Source organism: Hemibagrus wyckioides, linkage group LG04 (assembly GCF_019097595.1).
Source record: "Hemibagrus wyckioides isolate EC202008001 linkage group LG04, SWU_Hwy_1.0, whole genome shotgun sequence".
Lineage (NCBI taxonomy): Eukaryota > Metazoa > Chordata > Actinopteri > Siluriformes > Bagridae > Hemibagrus > Hemibagrus wyckioides.
This window is the reverse complement of record NC_080713.1, coordinates 30,193,804-30,212,573: the sequence shown is the minus strand read 5'-3', so window position 1 is coordinate 30,212,573 and position 18,770 is coordinate 30,193,804. Positions and strand designations below refer to the sequence as shown.

Sequence of the window (18,770 nt, the reverse complement as noted above, 5' to 3'; positions counted from 1 at the left end):
TTAGGAACAAGTAGTGAGAGGTATACAGTAGTTATAGCAGTGAGGTGCTTTGCTCTACTGGGAAGTGGATTTCATTTCATTCTCAGTGCTTTATATCGGGGTTTAAACCAGAAAACAAAGCACAAGACAAGTCTTCTAACAGTAACATACATTGTCTCTGTACTGAACTGATAATCACCTATCTGCAGTGACTGACACATAATCAGTACATTACACATGTGAGTGTAATAAACATTTCAACTTAATCAGCTCTACACTTCCTCCTCTGAATAAGGAAGATGTTCTCTTCTTTTTTTCTGTGTCTAAGAGTCTGAACTGATCACGTAAACAGGAGCATTAAGTTGTAATTATTGTAGAGGAGCGTGAGGAACAACGAAACACAGGACAAAATGTCACATGGACTTTTTATTAGATTGTGTGCTTGTGTGTGATGAAGCTGTTGTTTCCTCTGTTCCTGAGTAGTAACAGGTGAAGAGGGTCTCTGTAAGGGAGAATAAACTATACACTGAAGAGTATAAACACTATGTTTATCATGTTTGTGATGAACAGTAGAACTGTGTTGACCTGTTCGTTGTGTAGTTAAAACCAGTGGTCAGCAAATTCTACACTGTTTCTAAGCATAGATGATTTACTACTTGTTTGTAGTGTACTTTGTCTCACACCACAAAGAAATCCCACAACACCACTGGCTTTGGTGGGCAATGTCTGCAGTTTATTAAAGACAGGACAAGGATTACTACAAATCACAACACACCCTCAGTTCTGCAGTCTCTGTCTCTCATGTCTAAAGCTGTTCTGAGTGTTTACTAGTAAAACTCTTTAATTTTAGTGTCACATTTTATTCATTTCCATCAAAACATGCATCACATTACACTGTACCACATTACACATACATTCTAGGACACCAGTAAAATTCACATAGCTTTAATATATTAACATATTACATGCATCACACTTTGAAAACCCTTTACAAAATTACATTTCAGTCTAAACTTCACAAATCAGTTTAAACATACGATCATATAGTGGTGATATTATTGTTGAAATACGACATACCTGCAGTTTATTAAAGATGTCATCCACAGATATTGACCAAAATCTGAACTTAACCTGCTTCATTTCAGTACTTTACTACAGAACCCATCTGCCGCACTCATGTCCAAAGCTGTTCTGAGTGAGGACAGGAAACAATTAGGCAATTCCACAGATGGAAATGACATCACTCAAACTCAAACTAAAACTCAATGTAAATGCAGTTTATCCACGATATTACAATGACATGAATAGCAATATACACAAAGAAACAAAATAAACTGAAAATAAGTATGATCAATTCCTGTGGAAAATGACTTAAAGTTTGCTGGAATAGTCACATGACCTAAAACACTACATGTTAAGATTTAAAAAGGAAAAGAGAAAACCACAAAAGCATGTTTTTTATCTGATGCTCTACTTGTTTAGAAAATAATGTTTGACACAGCCTCATGTCAGTGTTCATATATAAATAACACATTTAGTATCTAGAAACTGATTGTTCTGTATGACACACATTTTATATACAGTCATGTGATAAAATTAGGACACCCCATTAAATATTCAGTTCTTTATTAAGAAATGTCAACACATCGATTTCTGATCTTGTTTTAATTTGTACCTGTAGATGAAATTGGTGTAATTGCATGTCAACAACAAAATATCACTTTTCTTAAACAAAGGAAATCAACAAAAATGAGTATTTCACCTGAAAAGGTTAGAACGCCCTCTGCCCTAATAGCTAGTGTTTCCCCCATTGGCTGAAATAACCTCAATGAGACATTTCTTGTCTACCAGTTTCTGACATGGAGTGGAACAAAGTTTCCCCCACTCCTCAATGTAAAATTCTTTCAGCTGTGTGATGTTTGGGGGGTTTCTTGCACGCACAGACCATTTCAAATCACCCCACAGGAGCTTAATAGGATTTAGATCTGGGCTTTGACTTGGCCATTCCAGAATTCTCCATTTTTTACTTTTCAGCCAGTCCTTGGTGGATTTACTGGGATGTTTTGGGTCATTGTGATGTTGCAAGGTCCACTTCCACTTTAGCTTCAATTTTATTGACAGATGGTCTTACATGTTCCTCAAGCACCTTCTGATACAATGCAAAATTCATAATGGACTCTATGATGGTGATCTGGCCAGGTCCTTCTGCAGCAAAGCATCCCCAAAATCAAATGCCCATATGTTAAAAACACACAGGTTTTCATGGGGTGTCCTAATTTTTTCACATGACTGTATATTTATTGTTAGTACATTATTAATAACTGTATGTGTTAACTCAAATCAGTGCTACTGCTTGCTACACTTCATAAATTGAAACACACAACGTTTTTAACTGTAATTTTTATCTTAAATTCAACACATTTTTAAAGTTCTATTTTTAATTGACAGCCCTAGAGCAGTCGAGAGAACAGAAGTAACATGAATGTATAAAATGTGGTGGCATCCATTCTTCTGTAAACAAACTTACATGAAAACACAATAGACAGTATCAAGGTCAGCAAAATAAACGATTAATATTGTACAATAAGTCAATAACTTAATCACTGTTACAGGCCTAGTCAGGTTTACAATATTTACAAATGTGTTCATGTTCCTGGGATAAATTAAGAACATTCTCACAAACAAGTTAATGAGCTAATTAGCTTTATGAACATTTCCCCAAACCTACCTGAAGATAACTTTCTACTCCTCCTCCAGACTTTCAGACTGTAATATAACAGAGAAAGGATACACTGCTCTGGTTAAAGCTCTGAAGTCAAAGCACTCATCACTCCTGATAGAGCTGGACCTCAGAGGGAACGACCCTGGAGCATCTGGACTGAAGGAGATTAGGAATCTGATGAATGATAAAAAATGTAAACTGAAGACACTGAGGTGAGCTTTTCCCCAGGACATGTAAAATACAGCCTTAATTCTGAGTCATTAGTAAAGTTTCATTGTTTGCCCCACTATAGTACATTTTGTCATTTTACATTTGACATTTTATGAAATAAGACTTGAGAAAGAAAACTAAAGTAAGACTTATGCTGAAGTAAGAGGGCTAATGTTCAAAACTAGTTTTCTACCATGGTGCAAACAATTACTAAAAAACTAGCACCACATTGCTGTAAATATAATTAATGTTAGCATTTCTCTGTTCTTTCTCTCTACAGGGTGTTGAAAAGTCCTGATGCACAGAAAGCTTCTGATCATCTGACTGAAGTTCTGGGTATAAACCCGATACTGCAGACGGATCTGAATCTGAGTGGGAAAATAAAAGGAGACTCAGGAGTAGAGCAGCTCTCTGTTTTACTGAAGGATCTACTGAAGGATCCACACTGCAGACCTGAAACACTTCAGTAAGGAACTGAATTCTATATTAATTTAGAAACATGAATTACATATCACACCAAACAGAGATAATGGGATTTAAATGTGATATTTTCTACTCATAAATAGTTAACTGTAATGTATTGTGCTTTCAGGCTCAGTGAGTGTAATCTGACAGAGAAAGGATGTTCAGCTCTGCTCACAGCTCTCAGATCAGAACACTCCACCCTGAAGGAGCTGAATCTGAGTAAGAACAGGATTCAGGATTCAGGAGTGAAGCTGCTCTCTGAGGAACTGAAGAATAAACTCTGTAAACTGGAGACTCTGAGGTAACGTCTAATTACTCCACAAATATCTGATACATTGACAGTATTGAACTCTGACTGGACACTGAGATTCGAGTACCAGAATACTGTACTTTATCTTTGTCTCTACATACTAATGTAAAAATCAACAGAATCTCTTAAATAACTTGGTCACATTATTACAATATTAACTTTTAGAAGCAGTACAAAATTAAAAATCTGTTTACATGAAGTAAAATTACATCTAAATTATATAATAGACAAGGAGAACTGAATAATTTGACTCCTCTACTAAAATGTGCTGCAACCCAAAACACAGCATGTTAGTCTTCACTTGGAAGGGGACTGAGATCACTTCACTCAGATGTTCTTGATCTCGAGTCTAATTGCTGTGTTCTCACCTGCCTAAAGAACCTTTGAACCTAAGAATTCTAGCTGTGCAAAAGTTATTGTGTTTACCCCTTAATTTTTTTGCCATAAATGACATTTTCCTTTTTCTGAAAATCAAGAGATCTGTTTGTCCTTTGTTCAGACTTTCAGACTGCAGTATAACAGAGGAAGGATACACTGCTCTGGCTGAAGCTCTGAAATCATCTCACCTGATAGAGCTGGATCTCAGAGGGAACGACCCTGGAGCATCAGGAGTGAAGCTGCTCACTGATTTACTACAGGATCCAGATTGTAAACTGAAGACACTGAGGTGAGGAGAAATGAAAGAACTTTATCTTTCTACCACTTTAGTATTTGAGGTTTTGAAAATGACTTCATTCTGCTTAATGGTTTAATTTGAATGATCTGATGTCACTATGTCACATTGTAATGTTCAGTTTTCTGATGAATCAGGAAACATTTCTGGATAGAGTTTTTTCATGAACAGTTATAAATAGTAACAGTAAAGACTGATAATTATCCATTTTATTAAGACATGAGGATGAATGTGCACTGATTCTGTAACAGATATAGCTGGATAAAGGATAAGGAAACTCACTGAAAACAGAAACTGAAGCTGAAACTGAAGCTAAAGCACATCACCATCAGCTCCTTATTGCTCTCAGTACACAGTTATTAACGTCTCCATATCATTTTTCTCTACAGGTTGTTGAAAAGTCCTGATGCAGAGGAAGCCTACACTGAAATGTTCAGTAAAAACCCCTTACTGCACACGGAGCTGGATCTGAACAACAAAACACCTGAAGATGTCAAAGTGAAGCAGCTTTCAGCTCTGCTGCAGGATCCACATTACAGACTGCAGAAACTTAGGTAAGAAACAGCTAGAAACACACAGATCTCTATTTTCCTGCATTACTGTAATGTAGCTTTTACAGGACCTGGAAGAACTTTATTAATGTTATTTATTCATGATACAGATGTTTGTAATGTTCAGTACAGATGTAACCTCGTGTTGTGAAAAAAGATGTGTGACTGCTGCTACTTGCTGTATTTATTCTCACAGTGTGTGTATCACTGACCCTCCCACAGATATTAAACACTGTCCGAGTCTCCAAACACAAATAGACGCTTCTCATATACTTTATAATTATAGTTTTATTAAATTTTCAGATTGTTAGTGGAACTTTGCCCCAAACTGAAATAAGATTCATCGTCTTCTTCTCATGTGTTATGATTCTGATAGTTCTGCTAAAATATCAACATAAAATTTACTATTTTATTATGGAGATGTAATTTTTTACATGGACTGGCCTTGAAATGAATGACCCTTAATGTCCATAAGATAACAGCCTTATTTTCTATTCACACACCGGTCACTTTATTAGGAACACTTGTACACCTGCTCATTCATGTCATTTTAAGTCGATCATGTGGAAGCAGCACAATGAATAAAATTCTACAGATTCAGATGAAGAGCTTCAGTTAAAAACCTGGTCTTTTTTCCAATCTTCTGCCCAGTTTTGGTGAGAGAGTGTGTATTCATGTGCTTTATCCTGTCAGGGTGGGCACCTAGGGGCAGTTTAGTGTAGTCAGTCCACCTTCCTGCATGTTTCTGGATGGTTGGAGGAAACAGCAGTGATACCATACCATCTGTACATCACCAACATACTGCATGTGTTCTGAAAAATACAAGTGTTTGAGTTTAATTGCTCTCGTGGTTTCAGACTAATTTTAATACATTTTGATTGAAATCTAAACCATGTCCTGACAACTTTCAGGTGTTATAGAACTCAGTGAAATGACGAGGACAGTCTGTGCTTCATCAGACAAAACTGAAACTAGTAAACAAAGTTACATTTAGTGACACGAACTAAACTTAATGAAAGAAAACCGGAGACTGGAAACTGAAAACACAACAAAATAAACTACAAGGAGGAAAAAAGTGCTGCACAAACAACTAAGTAAATGGAGGACAGGAAGTGGAGCAGTGGGTGTGTTCTAGCAGGAACTAACCTGACCTCTCTCTCTCTCTCTCTCTCTCTCTCTCTCTCTCTCTCTCTCTCTCTCTCTCTCTCTCTCTCTCTCTCTCTCTCTCTCTCTCTCTCTCTCTCTCTCTCTCTCTCTCTCTCTCTCTCTCTCTCTCTCTCTCTCTCTCTCTCTCTCTCTCTCTCTGTGTCTCTCTCTCTCTCTCTCTCTCTCTCTCTCTCTCTCTCTCTCTGTGTCTCTCTCTCTCTCTCTCTCTCTCTCTCTCTCTCTCTCTCTCTCTCTCTCTCTCTCTCTCTCTCTCTCTCTCTCTCTCTCTCTCTCTCTCTCTCTCTCTCTCTCTCTCTCTCTCTCTCTCTCTGTCTCTCTCTCTCTCTCTCTCTCTCTCTCTCTCTCTCTCTCTCTCTCTCTCTCTCTCTCTCTCTCTCTCTCTGTGTCTCTCTCTCTCTCTCTCTCTCTCTCTCTCTCTGTCTCTCTCTTTCTCTCTCTCTCTCTCTCCCTCTCTCTCTCTCTCTCTCTCTCTCTCTCTCTCTGTGTCTCTCTCTTTCATGCTCTCTCTCTCTCTCTGTGTCTCTCTCTCTCTGTGTCTCTCTCTCTCTCTCTCTCTCCCTCTCTCTCTCTCTCTCTCTCTCTCTCTGTGTCTCTCTCTGTCACGCTCTCTCTCTCTCTCTCTGTGTCTCTCTCTCTCTCTGTGTCTCTCTCTTTCACTCTCTCTCTCTCTCTGTGTGTCTCTCTCTTTCTCTATCTCTCCCTCTCTCTCTCTCTCTCTCTCTCTCTCTCTCCCTCTCTCTCTCTCTCTCTCTCTCTCTGTGTCTCTCTCTCTCTCTCTCTCTCTCTCTGTCTCTCTCTCTCCCTCTCTCTCTCTCTCTCTCTCTCTCTCTCCAGGTTGTATAAAGGAGACAGTATGACAGATGAAGACTGTTCACATGTGTTTTCTGCTCTGGTTTTAAACCCTTCACACCTGAGAGATCTGAATCTGAACAGGAATAAACCAGGAGAGTCTGGACTGAGAAATCTGTGTGATTTCCTGAAGAATCCTGAATGTAAACTGCAGACACTAAAGTGAGAAATGAACCTTTACATTTTAAAGCTATCAGTCTACAAACAGTCCAGTTTTATTATAACACTAATCTTTTAGCAGTTTAATATTCTTCAGTCCTTTATAATTTAGAAATACTGAAGAAACACGAGTGTAAACTGGAGAAACTGCTGTGAGTAACTCAGTGATGTGATGAAACAGCTTTCTAATAAAAATCACTAACCAGAACAAAGCTCTTCCCAGTCCTAGCTAGTAATGTCTAACTAACGTGTCTAACTTGCTCTCTAGATTAGATTTATTATCAGTAATAAAGATTAAATAAAGATTTATTTGAACTCTGGTGATGAGGAGGATGTGGGATTAGGAACAAGTAGTGAGAGGTATACAGTAGTTATAGCAGTGAGGTGCTTTGCTCTACTGGGAAGTGGATTTCATTTCATTCTCAGTGCTTTATATCGGGGTTTAAACCAGAAAACAAAGCACAAGACAACAAGTCTTCTAACAGTAACATACATTGTCTCTGTACTGAACTGATCATCACCTATCTGCAGTGACTGACACATAATCAGTACATTACACATGTGAGTGTAATAAACATTTCAACTTAATCAGCTCTACACTTCCTCCTCTGAATAAGGAAGATGTTCTCTTCTGTTTTTCTGTGTCTAAGAGTCTGAACTGATCACGTAAACAGGAGCATTAAGTTGTAATTATTGTAGAGGAGCGTGAGGAACAACGAAACACAGGACAAAATGTCACATGGACTTTTTATTAGATTATTACACAAGGTCAAGCAGCATGTTCTTCTGACCACATCACCACATTTACAGAGTGTAGACCATTAGGACATGAGGGTACATCACAATGCATGTGTTTTGTTTTTGTGTGTATTTCTGTGTGTGTGTGAATTTTTTTCTTAGGTATGTATATATGTGTGTATCGTATTGTCATTAGAGTTACAGGGGTGAGGTAGCTTCACACCACAACGCTCACAGGCATCACTCAGGCCTGCAATGTTTTTTTTCTCTCTGTTTTTGTTTGTTTGTTTAATTATTCTGAACTGATCACGTAAACAGGAGCATTAAGTTGTAACTAGAATTTTGCATTTCCAGAAGAAAATGCGTGTGATTGCGAGAAGCAAAGCAATATGTTGCTTGAACTATTGCAATACATTGTCGAGTAATATATACAAGCTAAAGTCACAGTTTAAAAAGTTTAAGGTAGTTTATGTGGCTGTAGAGTAAGAATTCAAGATGTAGGAACAGTTTAAAGACGATCGTCCATAAAAAAAAAACCCTCTTCCCTCTCTCTAGCTGACGTCACACACACACACACACATATATACACACACACACACACATATATACACACACACACACACACATATATATACACACACACACACACATATATACACACACACACACACACATATACACACACACACACACACACAGCAGCGGTCTGAAGTCCGTGAAAAATACATTTAAAAATCCATCTAAATAATTTTTATCAGTATGAAAAGTAATTTTAGCGCTGTAAGCATGTTTCTAGCTATTACCGTTTAAGAGATATGTTGCTTAAACTATTGCAAGAAATTCTGAAATAATACATAAATACAACTCCGAGCGGGTCTTGAACCTGGATCTCCTGCGTGGGAGGCGAGCATGCTAACAAATAAGCTAAACTGCAGGTTACAATCCTACTGAGATCAGTGGAGTAATGTTTTACATGTTTGTTTAAGGCATCTACAGATGCATGTTTACAGCAGCTACCGAAAACCTCAGAGAAAAAATGAACTATTGTGTGTGCTGTCCATAAAAAATGCATTTAAAAATTAATATAAAATAAACTACAATACTTATCAGTATGTCAAGTAATAGCACACTTAAGCACAACATGAGCAACATCGGAGTTGTATTTATATATTATTTTAGAATTTCTTGCAATAGTTTAAGCAACATATCACTTAAACGATAATAGCTAGAAACATGCTTCCAATGCTACAATGTTTGAATTCTTACTCTACAGCCACATACTACCTTAAACGTTTTTAAACTGTGACTTTAGCTTGTATATACTATTTGACAATTGTCACGTCCTGACCAGTCTAGGGTTGCCAGGACAGGTGACAAGAAACAAGTAGATTAAGAAAGCAAACCAATTACGCCCCTTCATGATGACCACAAGAAATGTATACAAGCTGGAAAGTTTATTTTATTATTTCAAAACAATACACACAAATAGGGGGAGCACATAACTTCGGAAGGGGATCAAGGACAAAAAACAAACCAAAGGACAAACCAGGAGAAAACAGGTCACAAAATAAAAGGCAGTCCCCAACCTACTGCTTCCGTAATAACTAAAGATTGGTTTACAAACAGAAGTGCTTAACACAGTTAGTACAAACAATGGATAACTTTAAACAGAATACGGCTTACAGAGGAACGAAACTGAAACTAAACCGTGACCGCCAGGAAGCGGGATCTCTGCGGCCAAACCTAAGAGGGACACTACTCGCACAGCGATTAAGTCAACCAGAGAGTAATTCAGCAATGAATACAACACTATCGTCCGTCAACAACACACAAAGGTTGTCAGGGGCAGAACGGCGCACTGCCTGCAACAGAGCTTCACCACACACACTACAGAAGCTCCCTGACACTGCTCTGCTTCCCAGCTTTTAAAGTTTCCGCTCATGACGAAATTTCCTGCAGCAATCTCCTGCAGCTGGTTCTAATTAAGCTCTGCCAAAAAGGAAAGAGAGAGAGAGAGAGAGAGAGAGACAGAGAGAGACACTGCACACAGTCTAACATGCAATACATCAACACAGAAATCACGCAAAATCCATAAATACAAATAATAGTGTACGTCCAAGGACATAACACAATGTATTGCAATAGTTTAAGCAACATATTGCTTTGCTTTTCGCAATCACACGCATTTTCTTCTGGAAATGCAAAATTCTAGTTATTATTATTCCGATTCCTCCGCGCGCTACTAGTCCTAAACGGTAATAGCTAGAAACATGGTTCCAACGCTAAAATGTTGCTCATGTTGTGCTTAGGTGTGCTATTACTTTTCATGCTGATAAGTATTATAGTTTATTTTATATTAATTTTTAAATGTATTTTGGACAGACTTCAGACCGCTGCTGTGTGTGTGTGTGTGTGTGTGTGTGTGTGTGTGTCTGTGTGTGTGTGTGTGTGTGTGTGTGTGTGTGTGTGACATCAGCTAGAGTGAGGGAAGAGGGTTTTTTTTTAAGGACGCATCGTCTTTAAACTGTTCCTACAGCTGGAATTCTTACTCTACAGCCACATAAACTACCTTAAACTTTTTAAAACTTTAATCACCGTCTTCATTCCTACATCGTAGCTACATTTAGTACCATGTGACAGACTCACAGCAGGTGTTAGATAGACTTAAATACAACCTCCATACTGCGGGGTTAGCTGTTACACAGCGTTACAACTAAGCTGCAGTTCATAAACAATGACCACAAGTTCATTCTCTCTCATATAAAATCATAACAATAACCTTCATGACACTTTTTATTGACAGAATGAGAGAGTGAGTAAGAAAAAGCTTGTGTGTGGTGAAGCTGTTGTTTCCTCTGTTCCTGGGTAGTAACAGGTGAAGTGTGTCTCTGTAAGGGAGAATAAACTCTGCATATATAAATGAACACATGTAGAATCTAGAAACTGATTGTTCTGTCTGACGCACATTTTATATTTCTATAATGCAGTTTGTCGTTTGTTTATCAGTTGTTTCTTTAGTTTACTTTGTCTGTTGTTCCCCGCTCTCTCCTACTGTTCTAGTGTCAAATACTTTCATCAGTTTAAAATGGAAACCTGAGGCACAGATTCAGACAGTGCTGTGCTGAAATCATATCAAATTTTACATTTACTATATTATTATACTCCTGGTGGTTAGAATGATATTTTTAGTTAAAGTCCAGCACTGTGAGTCTGATAAAAACCAGGAGAAAGAAAATAATCTAGAAGAACAGAAAGTAGAGTTTAGAAATGTGTTAATGTTCTTACTTCAGTCATTTCTACATCCTTTCTTTCTCTAATGTTGGTCTAAACCTTTTCTGCAGACTATGGAGGAGTGTAAGAGGGAAATCCTGTGCTGATTTGTCTTCAGCTCTCTGTACAAATCCATCACACATCAGAGAGCTGGATCTGAGTTGGTGTGAACTGGGAGACTCAGGAGTGGAGAAGCTCTGTGATCTACTGAAGAAACACGAGTGTAAACTGGAGAAACTGCGGTGAGTAACTCAGTGATGTGATGAAACAGCTTTCTGTGTTAAATCAATTAACTCGACTCAACAGTTAACATGCTGCTTATGTCAATTTAAAATAATTTATTGCAAAATGTGATGTTCAATATTGACATTTTTTAAAGTTCAAACATAAATATCTTATTCATCTGGTTTAGTTTATGGTAATAAGCTGTGTGAATAAATATTACTAATAATATAACACAAGGTCTCAGAGGAAGAAACAGTTGGAGACCCCTGGTTTAGAGAGATAGTGTCAGGGTAGGCAGGTGAGGACCCAAATGCAGAACACAGTCAAAGTTCAAAATAAAAGTCTTTAATAAAGGCAAGCACTGGAAATGGCAGAGTTCTCAGATAACAACCACAGAACAACCAAGAACCAGGGTAAATCAGGCTGGGCAGAATCAGTACCAGAATCCAGTCCAATAATCCAGAATCAGTAACAGAATCCAGTCCAATAATCCAGAATCAGTAACAGAATCCAGTCCAATAATCCAGAATCAGTAACAGAATCCAGTCCAATAATCCAGAATCAGTAACAGAACCCAGTCCAATAATCCAGAATCAGTAACAGAATCCAGTCCAATAATCCAGAATCAGTAACAGAATCCAGTCCAATAATCCAGAATCTGTAACAGAATCCAGTCCAATAATCCAGAATCAGCAACAGAATCAAGGCAGAGACAAAGCAGGCAGGAACAGAGCAGAAGTCAGCTTCAGGAACAGACAGAGTCTAAACCAGGCAGACTGGAACTGAAGAAAAGGCAGGAGGACTAATCAGGAGCACAAGACAGACTGAAGAGACCATCTGACAAGGAGCATGTGCAGCCCGCTGGATTATATAGGGCTGACCAGCATAAAATGGAGGAAACAGGAAGTGAGATCGCGAAACTGGAAGTGGTGTCACCGAACCGGGAATGCGTGCCTGACAGATAGATGAGAAAATGGAGAAATGGAGGGGTAGGGAGATAAAAAGCTAGATAAGCAGATCTAACAAATAACAAATAAACACCACAGCAGCTAGCAACAATAGCAGAGTTTAGAAATGTGTTAGTGTTCTTACTTCAGTCATTTCTACATCCTTTCTTTCTCTAATGTTGGACTAAACTCTGTTTCCTTTTCTGCAGACTATGTAACAGTGTAGGAGAGAAATCCTGTGCTGATTTGTCTTCAGCTCTCTGTACAAATCCATCACACATCAGAGAGCTGGATCTGAGTTGGTGTAAACTGGGAGACTCAGGAGTGGAGAAGCTCTGTGATCTACTGAAGAAACACGAGTGTAAACTGGAGAAACTGCGGTGAGTAACTCAGTGATGTGATGAAACAGCTTTCTAATAAAAATCACTAACCAGAACAAAGCTCTTCCCAGTCCTAGCTAGTAATGTCTAACTAACGTGTCTAACTTGCTCTCTAGATTAGATTTATTATCAGTAATAAAGATTAAATAAAGATTTATTTGAACTCTGGTGATGAGGAGGATGTGGGATTAGGAACAAGTAGTGAGAGGTATACAGTAGTTATAGCAGTGAGGTGCTTTGCTCTACTGGGAAGTGGATTTCATTTCATTCTCAGTGCTTTATATCGGGGTTTAAACCAGAAAACAAAGCACAAGACAACAAGTCTTCTAACAGTAACATACATTGTCTCTGTACTGAACTGATAATCACCTATCTGCAGTGACTGACACATAATCAGTACATTACACATGTGAGTGTAATAAACATTTCAACTTAATCAGCTCTACACTTCCTCCTCTGAATAAGGAAGATGTTCTCTTCTGTTTTTCTGTGTCTAAGAGTCTGAACTGATCACGTAAACAGGAGCATTAAGTTGTAATTATTGTAGAGGAGCGTGAGGAACAACGAAACACAGGACAAAATGTCACATGGACTTTTTATTAGATTATTACACAAGGTCAAACAGCACGTTCTTCTGACCACATCACCACATTAACGAGTGTAGACCATTTGGACATAAGGGTACATCACAACATTGTGGTGTTTTTTGTGTGTATGTGTATGAATTTTTTTTTAGGTATGTATATATGTGTGTATCGTTATTGTCAGTAGAGTTCCACCCTATCCTCATAGAGAGTGTGTAATTGATCTTGTTATCCCATTGGTTAATTATCTATTCAGTTTGATACTGATAATGTGATTGGTTGGGGGCGGGACTTATGTCGTATATTACTGGTGTGAGAAAGCACAAGGGAGGAACAAGCTGGATATTTTGTGCTTTAGAGACACACTAATTTGTCACTCTGGAAAAAAAACTCCTCTGTTAACTCTTTTCAGCTTTTAGTTTATTCAGTTCTGTTTCCAGAAAGTTCTTCAGACTCCTAGTCAGGTCTGATAGTTCTTCAGTTTTGGGGAGATCGCTTTCAGATAGCTCTCAGGACTACAGGTTGTATTCGTGAACTTCTTTGGCAAGGAGAAAGGGTCATATTTGTTGGTGGATCACCGAGTATATGTCCAGTTAACCTTTACGGATCGTCCAGGGTTTGATTGTGGTATCAGGACTGTGTAGTGACTGTGAGGACAGTCTTTGTTTATCTCAGTTTAGCAGAAGGGGTGAGGTAGCTTCACACCACAACGCTCACAGGCATCACTCAGGCCTGCAATGTTTTTTTCTCTCTGTTTTTGTTTGTTTGTTTATTTATTTGTTTCCCTTAGTAGTACTGTTCAGTGTGGTCTACGTACATACCTATAAGTGTCTGGTCCCAGTTTATACTAATGACTATGATGAGGACTTGAACGAACTTGGCTTAGCTCCAATTGATTACTATTTGATTTTTTATTTTATTTGACTCAGTACTTTGTGACTGAATTCTGATTTGTTTAGTTCTGTGAATTTTCAATAACAACTTCATTTCTTTAATTCCTGTTGGAGTGTGGGATTTATTTAAGTTGTTTATCCATACAGTTGACACTCCTTCACTCTTGTTTGTTTATTCTTATATTCTAATAGTAATTTACTTTATACACCATTTCATTTCTATAGAAAATTCACTGATAATAAAATGAAATGATATTTGTTCTTCCACTCGATTCTCTAAAGTTGTTTTACTCAGAGACTCTGATCTGCAGTTATTAGTACAAGGGCCTTAAGTCACTTCACTTCTAGACCTAGTTGTTGAACCCAGAGCACTCTTACCTTCCAGGTGTGGAGAGGAGTGATACACGAGTAACGGACTGCATCCCAGTTACAGAGTGAATCACCTCAATCACAAGAAATCTGTTATCAGAAAGAGTTTTAGGGAACATCAGTAATATTTTATCACAGCTTTATTCTGGTTTCTGAGCTGTGTGTAAATGACAGAATCCAACCTTATATTACTTTAATCACCGTCTTCATTCCTACATCGTAGCTACATTTAGTACCATGTGACAGACTCACAGCAGGTGTTAGATAGACTTAAATACAACCTCCATACTGCGGGGTTAGCTGTTACACAGCGTTACAACTAAGCTGCAGTTCATAAACAATGACCACAAGTTCATTCTCTCTCATATAAAATCATAACAATAACCTTCATGACACTTTTTATTGACAGAATGAGAGAGTGAGTAAGAAAAAGCTTGTGTGTGGTGAAGCTGTTGTTTCCTCTGTTCCTGGGTAGTAACAGGTGAAGTGTGTCTCTGTAAGGGAGAATAAACTCTGCATATATAAATGAACACATGTAGAATCTAGAAACTGATTGTTCTGTCTGACGCACATTTTATATTTCTATAATGCAGGTTGTCGTTTGTTTATCAGTTGTTTCTTTAGTTTACTTTGTCTGTTGTTCCCCGCTCTCTCCTACTGTTCTAGTGTCAAATACTTTCATCAGTTTAAAATGGAAACCTGAGGCACAGATTCAGACAGTGCTGTGCTGAAATCATATCAAATTTTACATTTACTATATTATTATACTCCTGGTGGTTAGAATGATATTTTTAGTTAAAGCCCAGCACTGTGAGTCTGATAAAAACCAGGAGAAAGAAAATAATCTAGAAGAACAGAAAGTAGAGTTTAGAAATGTGTTAATGTTCTTACTTCAGTCATTTCTACATCCTTTCTTTCTCTAATGTTGGACTAAACTCTGTTTCCTTTTCTGCAGACTATGTAACAGTGTAAGAGGGAAATCCTGTGCTGATTTGTCTTCAGCTCTCTGTACAAATCCATCACACATCAGAGAGCTGGATCTGAGTTACTGTGAACTGGGAGACTCAGGAGTGGAGAAGCTCTGTGATCTACTGAAGAAACACGAGTGTAAACTGGAGAAACTGCTGTGAGTAACTCAGTGATGTGATGAAACAGCTTTCTGTGTTAAATCAATTAACTCGACTCAACAGTTAACATGCTGCTTATGTCAATTTAAAATAATTTATTGCAAAATATGATGTTCAATATTGACATTTTTTAAAGTTGAAACAAAAATATCTTATTCAGCTGGTTTAGTTTATGGTAATAAGCTGTGTGAATAAATATTACTAATAATATAACACAAGCTCTCAGAGGAAGAAACAGTTGGAGACCCCTGGTTTAGAGAGATAGTGTCAGGGTAGGCAGGTGAGGACCCAAATGCAGAACACAGTCAAAGTTCAAAATAAAAGTCTTTAATAAAGGCAAGCACTGGAAATGGCAGAGTTCTCAGATAACAACCATAGAACAACCGAGAACCAGGGTAAAGCAGGCTGGGCAGAATCAGTACCAGAATCCAGTCCAATAATCCAGAATCACTACCAGAATCCAGTCCAATAATCCAGAATCAGTACCAGAATCCAGTCCAATAATCCAGAATCAGTAACAGAGTCCAGTCCAATAATCCAGAATCAGTACCAGAATCCAGTCCAATAATCCAGAATCAGTAACAGAGTCCAGTCCAATAATCCAGAATCAGTACCAGAATCCAGTCCAATAATCCAGAATCAGTACCAGAATCCAGTCCAATAATCCAGAATCTGTAACAGAATCCAGTCCAATAATCCAGAATAAGCAACAGAATCCAGTCCAATAATCCAGAATAAGCAACAGAATCCAGTCCAATAATCCAGAATAAGCAACAGAATCCAGTCCAATAATCCAGAATCAGTAACAGAGTCCAGTCCAATAATCCAGAATCAGTAACAGAGTCCAGTCCAATAATCCAGAATCTGTAACAGAATCCAGTCCAATAATCCAGAATCAGCAACAGAATCCAGTCCAATAATCCAGAATCAGCAACAGAATCAAGGCAGAGACAAAGCAGGCAGGAACAGAGCAGAAGTCAGCTTCAGGAACAGACAGAGTCTAAACCAGGCAGACTGGAACTGAAGAAAAGGCAGGAGGACTAATCAGGAGCACAAGACAGACTGAAGAGACCATCTGACAAGGAGCATGTGCAGCCCGCTGGATTATATAGGGCTGACCAGCATAAAATGGAGGAAACAGGACGTGGTGTCCTGGAACAGGAAACGCATGCCTGACAGATAGATGAGTAAATGGAGAAATGGAGGGTCGGGAGATAAAAAGCTAGATAAGCAGATCTAACAAATAACAAATAAACACCACAGCAGCTAGCAACAATAGCAGAGTTTAGAAATGTGTTAGTGTTCTTACTTCAGTCATTTCTACATCCTTTCTTTCTCTAATGTTGGACTAAACTCTGTTTCCTTTTCTGCAGACTATGGGACAGTGTAAGAGGGAAATCCTGTGCTGATTTGTCTTCAGCTCTCTGTACAAATCCATCACACATCAGAGAGCTGAATCTGAGTGAGTGTGAACTGGGAGACTCAGGAGTGAAGAAGCTCTGTGATCTACTGAAGAAACACGAGTGTAAACTGGAGAAACTGCTGTGAGTAACTCAGTGATGTGATGAAACAGCTTTCTAATAAAAATCACTAACCAGAACAAAGCTCTTCCCAGTCCTAGCTAGTAATGTCTAACTAACGTGTCTAACTTGCTCTCTAGATTAGATTTATTATCAGTAATAAAGATTAAATAAAGATTTATTTGAACTCTGGTGATGAGGAGGATGTGGGATTAGGAACAAGTAGTGAGAGGTATACAGTAGTTATAGCAGTGAGGTGCTTTGCTCTACTGGGAAGTGGATTTCAGTAGGAAGTGAATCAAGTGTGAGATTTATTTGAACTCAGTGATGTGATGAAACTTAAATAATCTTTATAATGATGCAGGATTACACTTTAGAGTTGTTTTTCACAGACCATACACACATCTTTTCTAATACACAATAACAATGTAGATAAATACTTTACTATTATATTCATGCTTCTCATTTTACACACATGCCTTCATCATTATTTAGTTCTGTGAAGTAAAGAAACTAAAATCTTTTCTCTCTGCAGGTTAATAAACTGCAGAATAACAGATAGAGGCTGTGCTGCTCTGACTGAGGCTCTGAAGATAAACTCCTCACATCTGAAAGAGCTGAATCTGAGTCTGAATAAACTGAGAAATTCAGTCAGAGATCTGGAGGAGATACTGAAGCGTTCAGGAGGAGAGCTAATGTAAGTAACCTGAACACACAGAGTGTTAGAGTGCAGTGTGAGAGTAATGTAAATGATCAAATCAGCAGCATGTTGGTAATCGTATTGACAGAAACACATAGAATATAACCTCAGAATATAGGATCAGAATTAAACCCCAACAGTAACTCATCACTGCATGTTAATAACTTCTTGTGGATCAGATTTAACAGAAGTGAACTTTGACCTGATCTGTTTCTGTTCTACAGAAAAACCACTGCACTAATCTGATCATTCATGATTATTCTACTTTTATCTCATATTTCTTGTGTTTATTCAGTTAAACTAAATGTGATCAAATAAATGGATAAGAGAAATGACACAGGGTACAGTGTTGAACATTTTTCTGGTTTGATTTTACAGATATTAATAAATCCACACGCTGATCCATTTCTTCACTGGTGATAACTGACCTGATAAACAGCTCTCTCTCTGGAAGCTGAGTTCTCTGTACACTAGAAGGAACAAAGACACAGAACAGAGAGGAAGCAGTGTGAATTCTGAATCCAGTGATTTTACATTATAAATTTGGTATTTTGAAGTTTGAACTTGTTCACTGAACTTCACAGACACAATGTGAAATAAAACTAAATAATTAAAGAAGACAAACTACTTAATGTTAAACACATAAGTGTTAAATAAAGTGTTAAGTAAAGTGTTTTAATGATGTAATACTTTGAGTCTAAAGGTCAATTTTGACTGGCAGCAACTTTGTGAAAGCAAAAATATAGTAAATGAAACAGATTCATACAAACTAATGTTGAGATTCTGAGGATAATCAGAAAGAGAGGGAGAAAGAGATAGGGGCAGAGAGAGAGAATGAGGGAGAGAGAGAGAGAGAGAGAGAGAGAGAGAGAGAAACACTAACAGTAGATTTGTACTGAAATGTTGTATAAATGTAATAAACATGCAGACAG

The 18,770-nt window shown here is 37.9% G+C and overlaps 1 protein-coding gene across 1 annotated transcript in view; it reads left to right on the top strand.

Moving 5' to 3' along the window:
- Positions 1-18,517, top strand: part of LOC131351769 (uncharacterized) — a 277,436-nt gene extending 258,919 nt beyond the window's left edge. Inside the window, exons 63-74 of the mRNA XM_058387324.1 lie at positions 2,737-2,913; positions 3,192-3,377; positions 3,504-3,677; positions 4,186-4,353; positions 4,749-4,913; positions 6,912-7,088; positions 11,165-11,335; positions 12,475-12,645; positions 15,447-15,617; positions 16,992-17,162; positions 17,674-17,835; positions 18,217-18,517. Of these exons, the coding sequence (XP_058243307.1) occupies positions 2,737-2,913; positions 3,192-3,377; positions 3,504-3,677; positions 4,186-4,353; positions 4,749-4,913; positions 6,912-7,088; positions 11,165-11,335; positions 12,475-12,645; positions 15,447-15,617; positions 16,992-17,162; positions 17,674-17,835; positions 18,217-18,223 (1,900 nt within the window). The 3' untranslated portion in view covers positions 18,224-18,517. The remainder of the gene's footprint in view (positions 1-2,736; positions 2,914-3,191; positions 3,378-3,503; positions 3,678-4,185; positions 4,354-4,748; positions 4,914-6,911; positions 7,089-11,164; positions 11,336-12,474; positions 12,646-15,446; positions 15,618-16,991; positions 17,163-17,673; positions 17,836-18,216) is intronic.
- Positions 18,518-18,770: the final 253 nt, after the last annotated feature.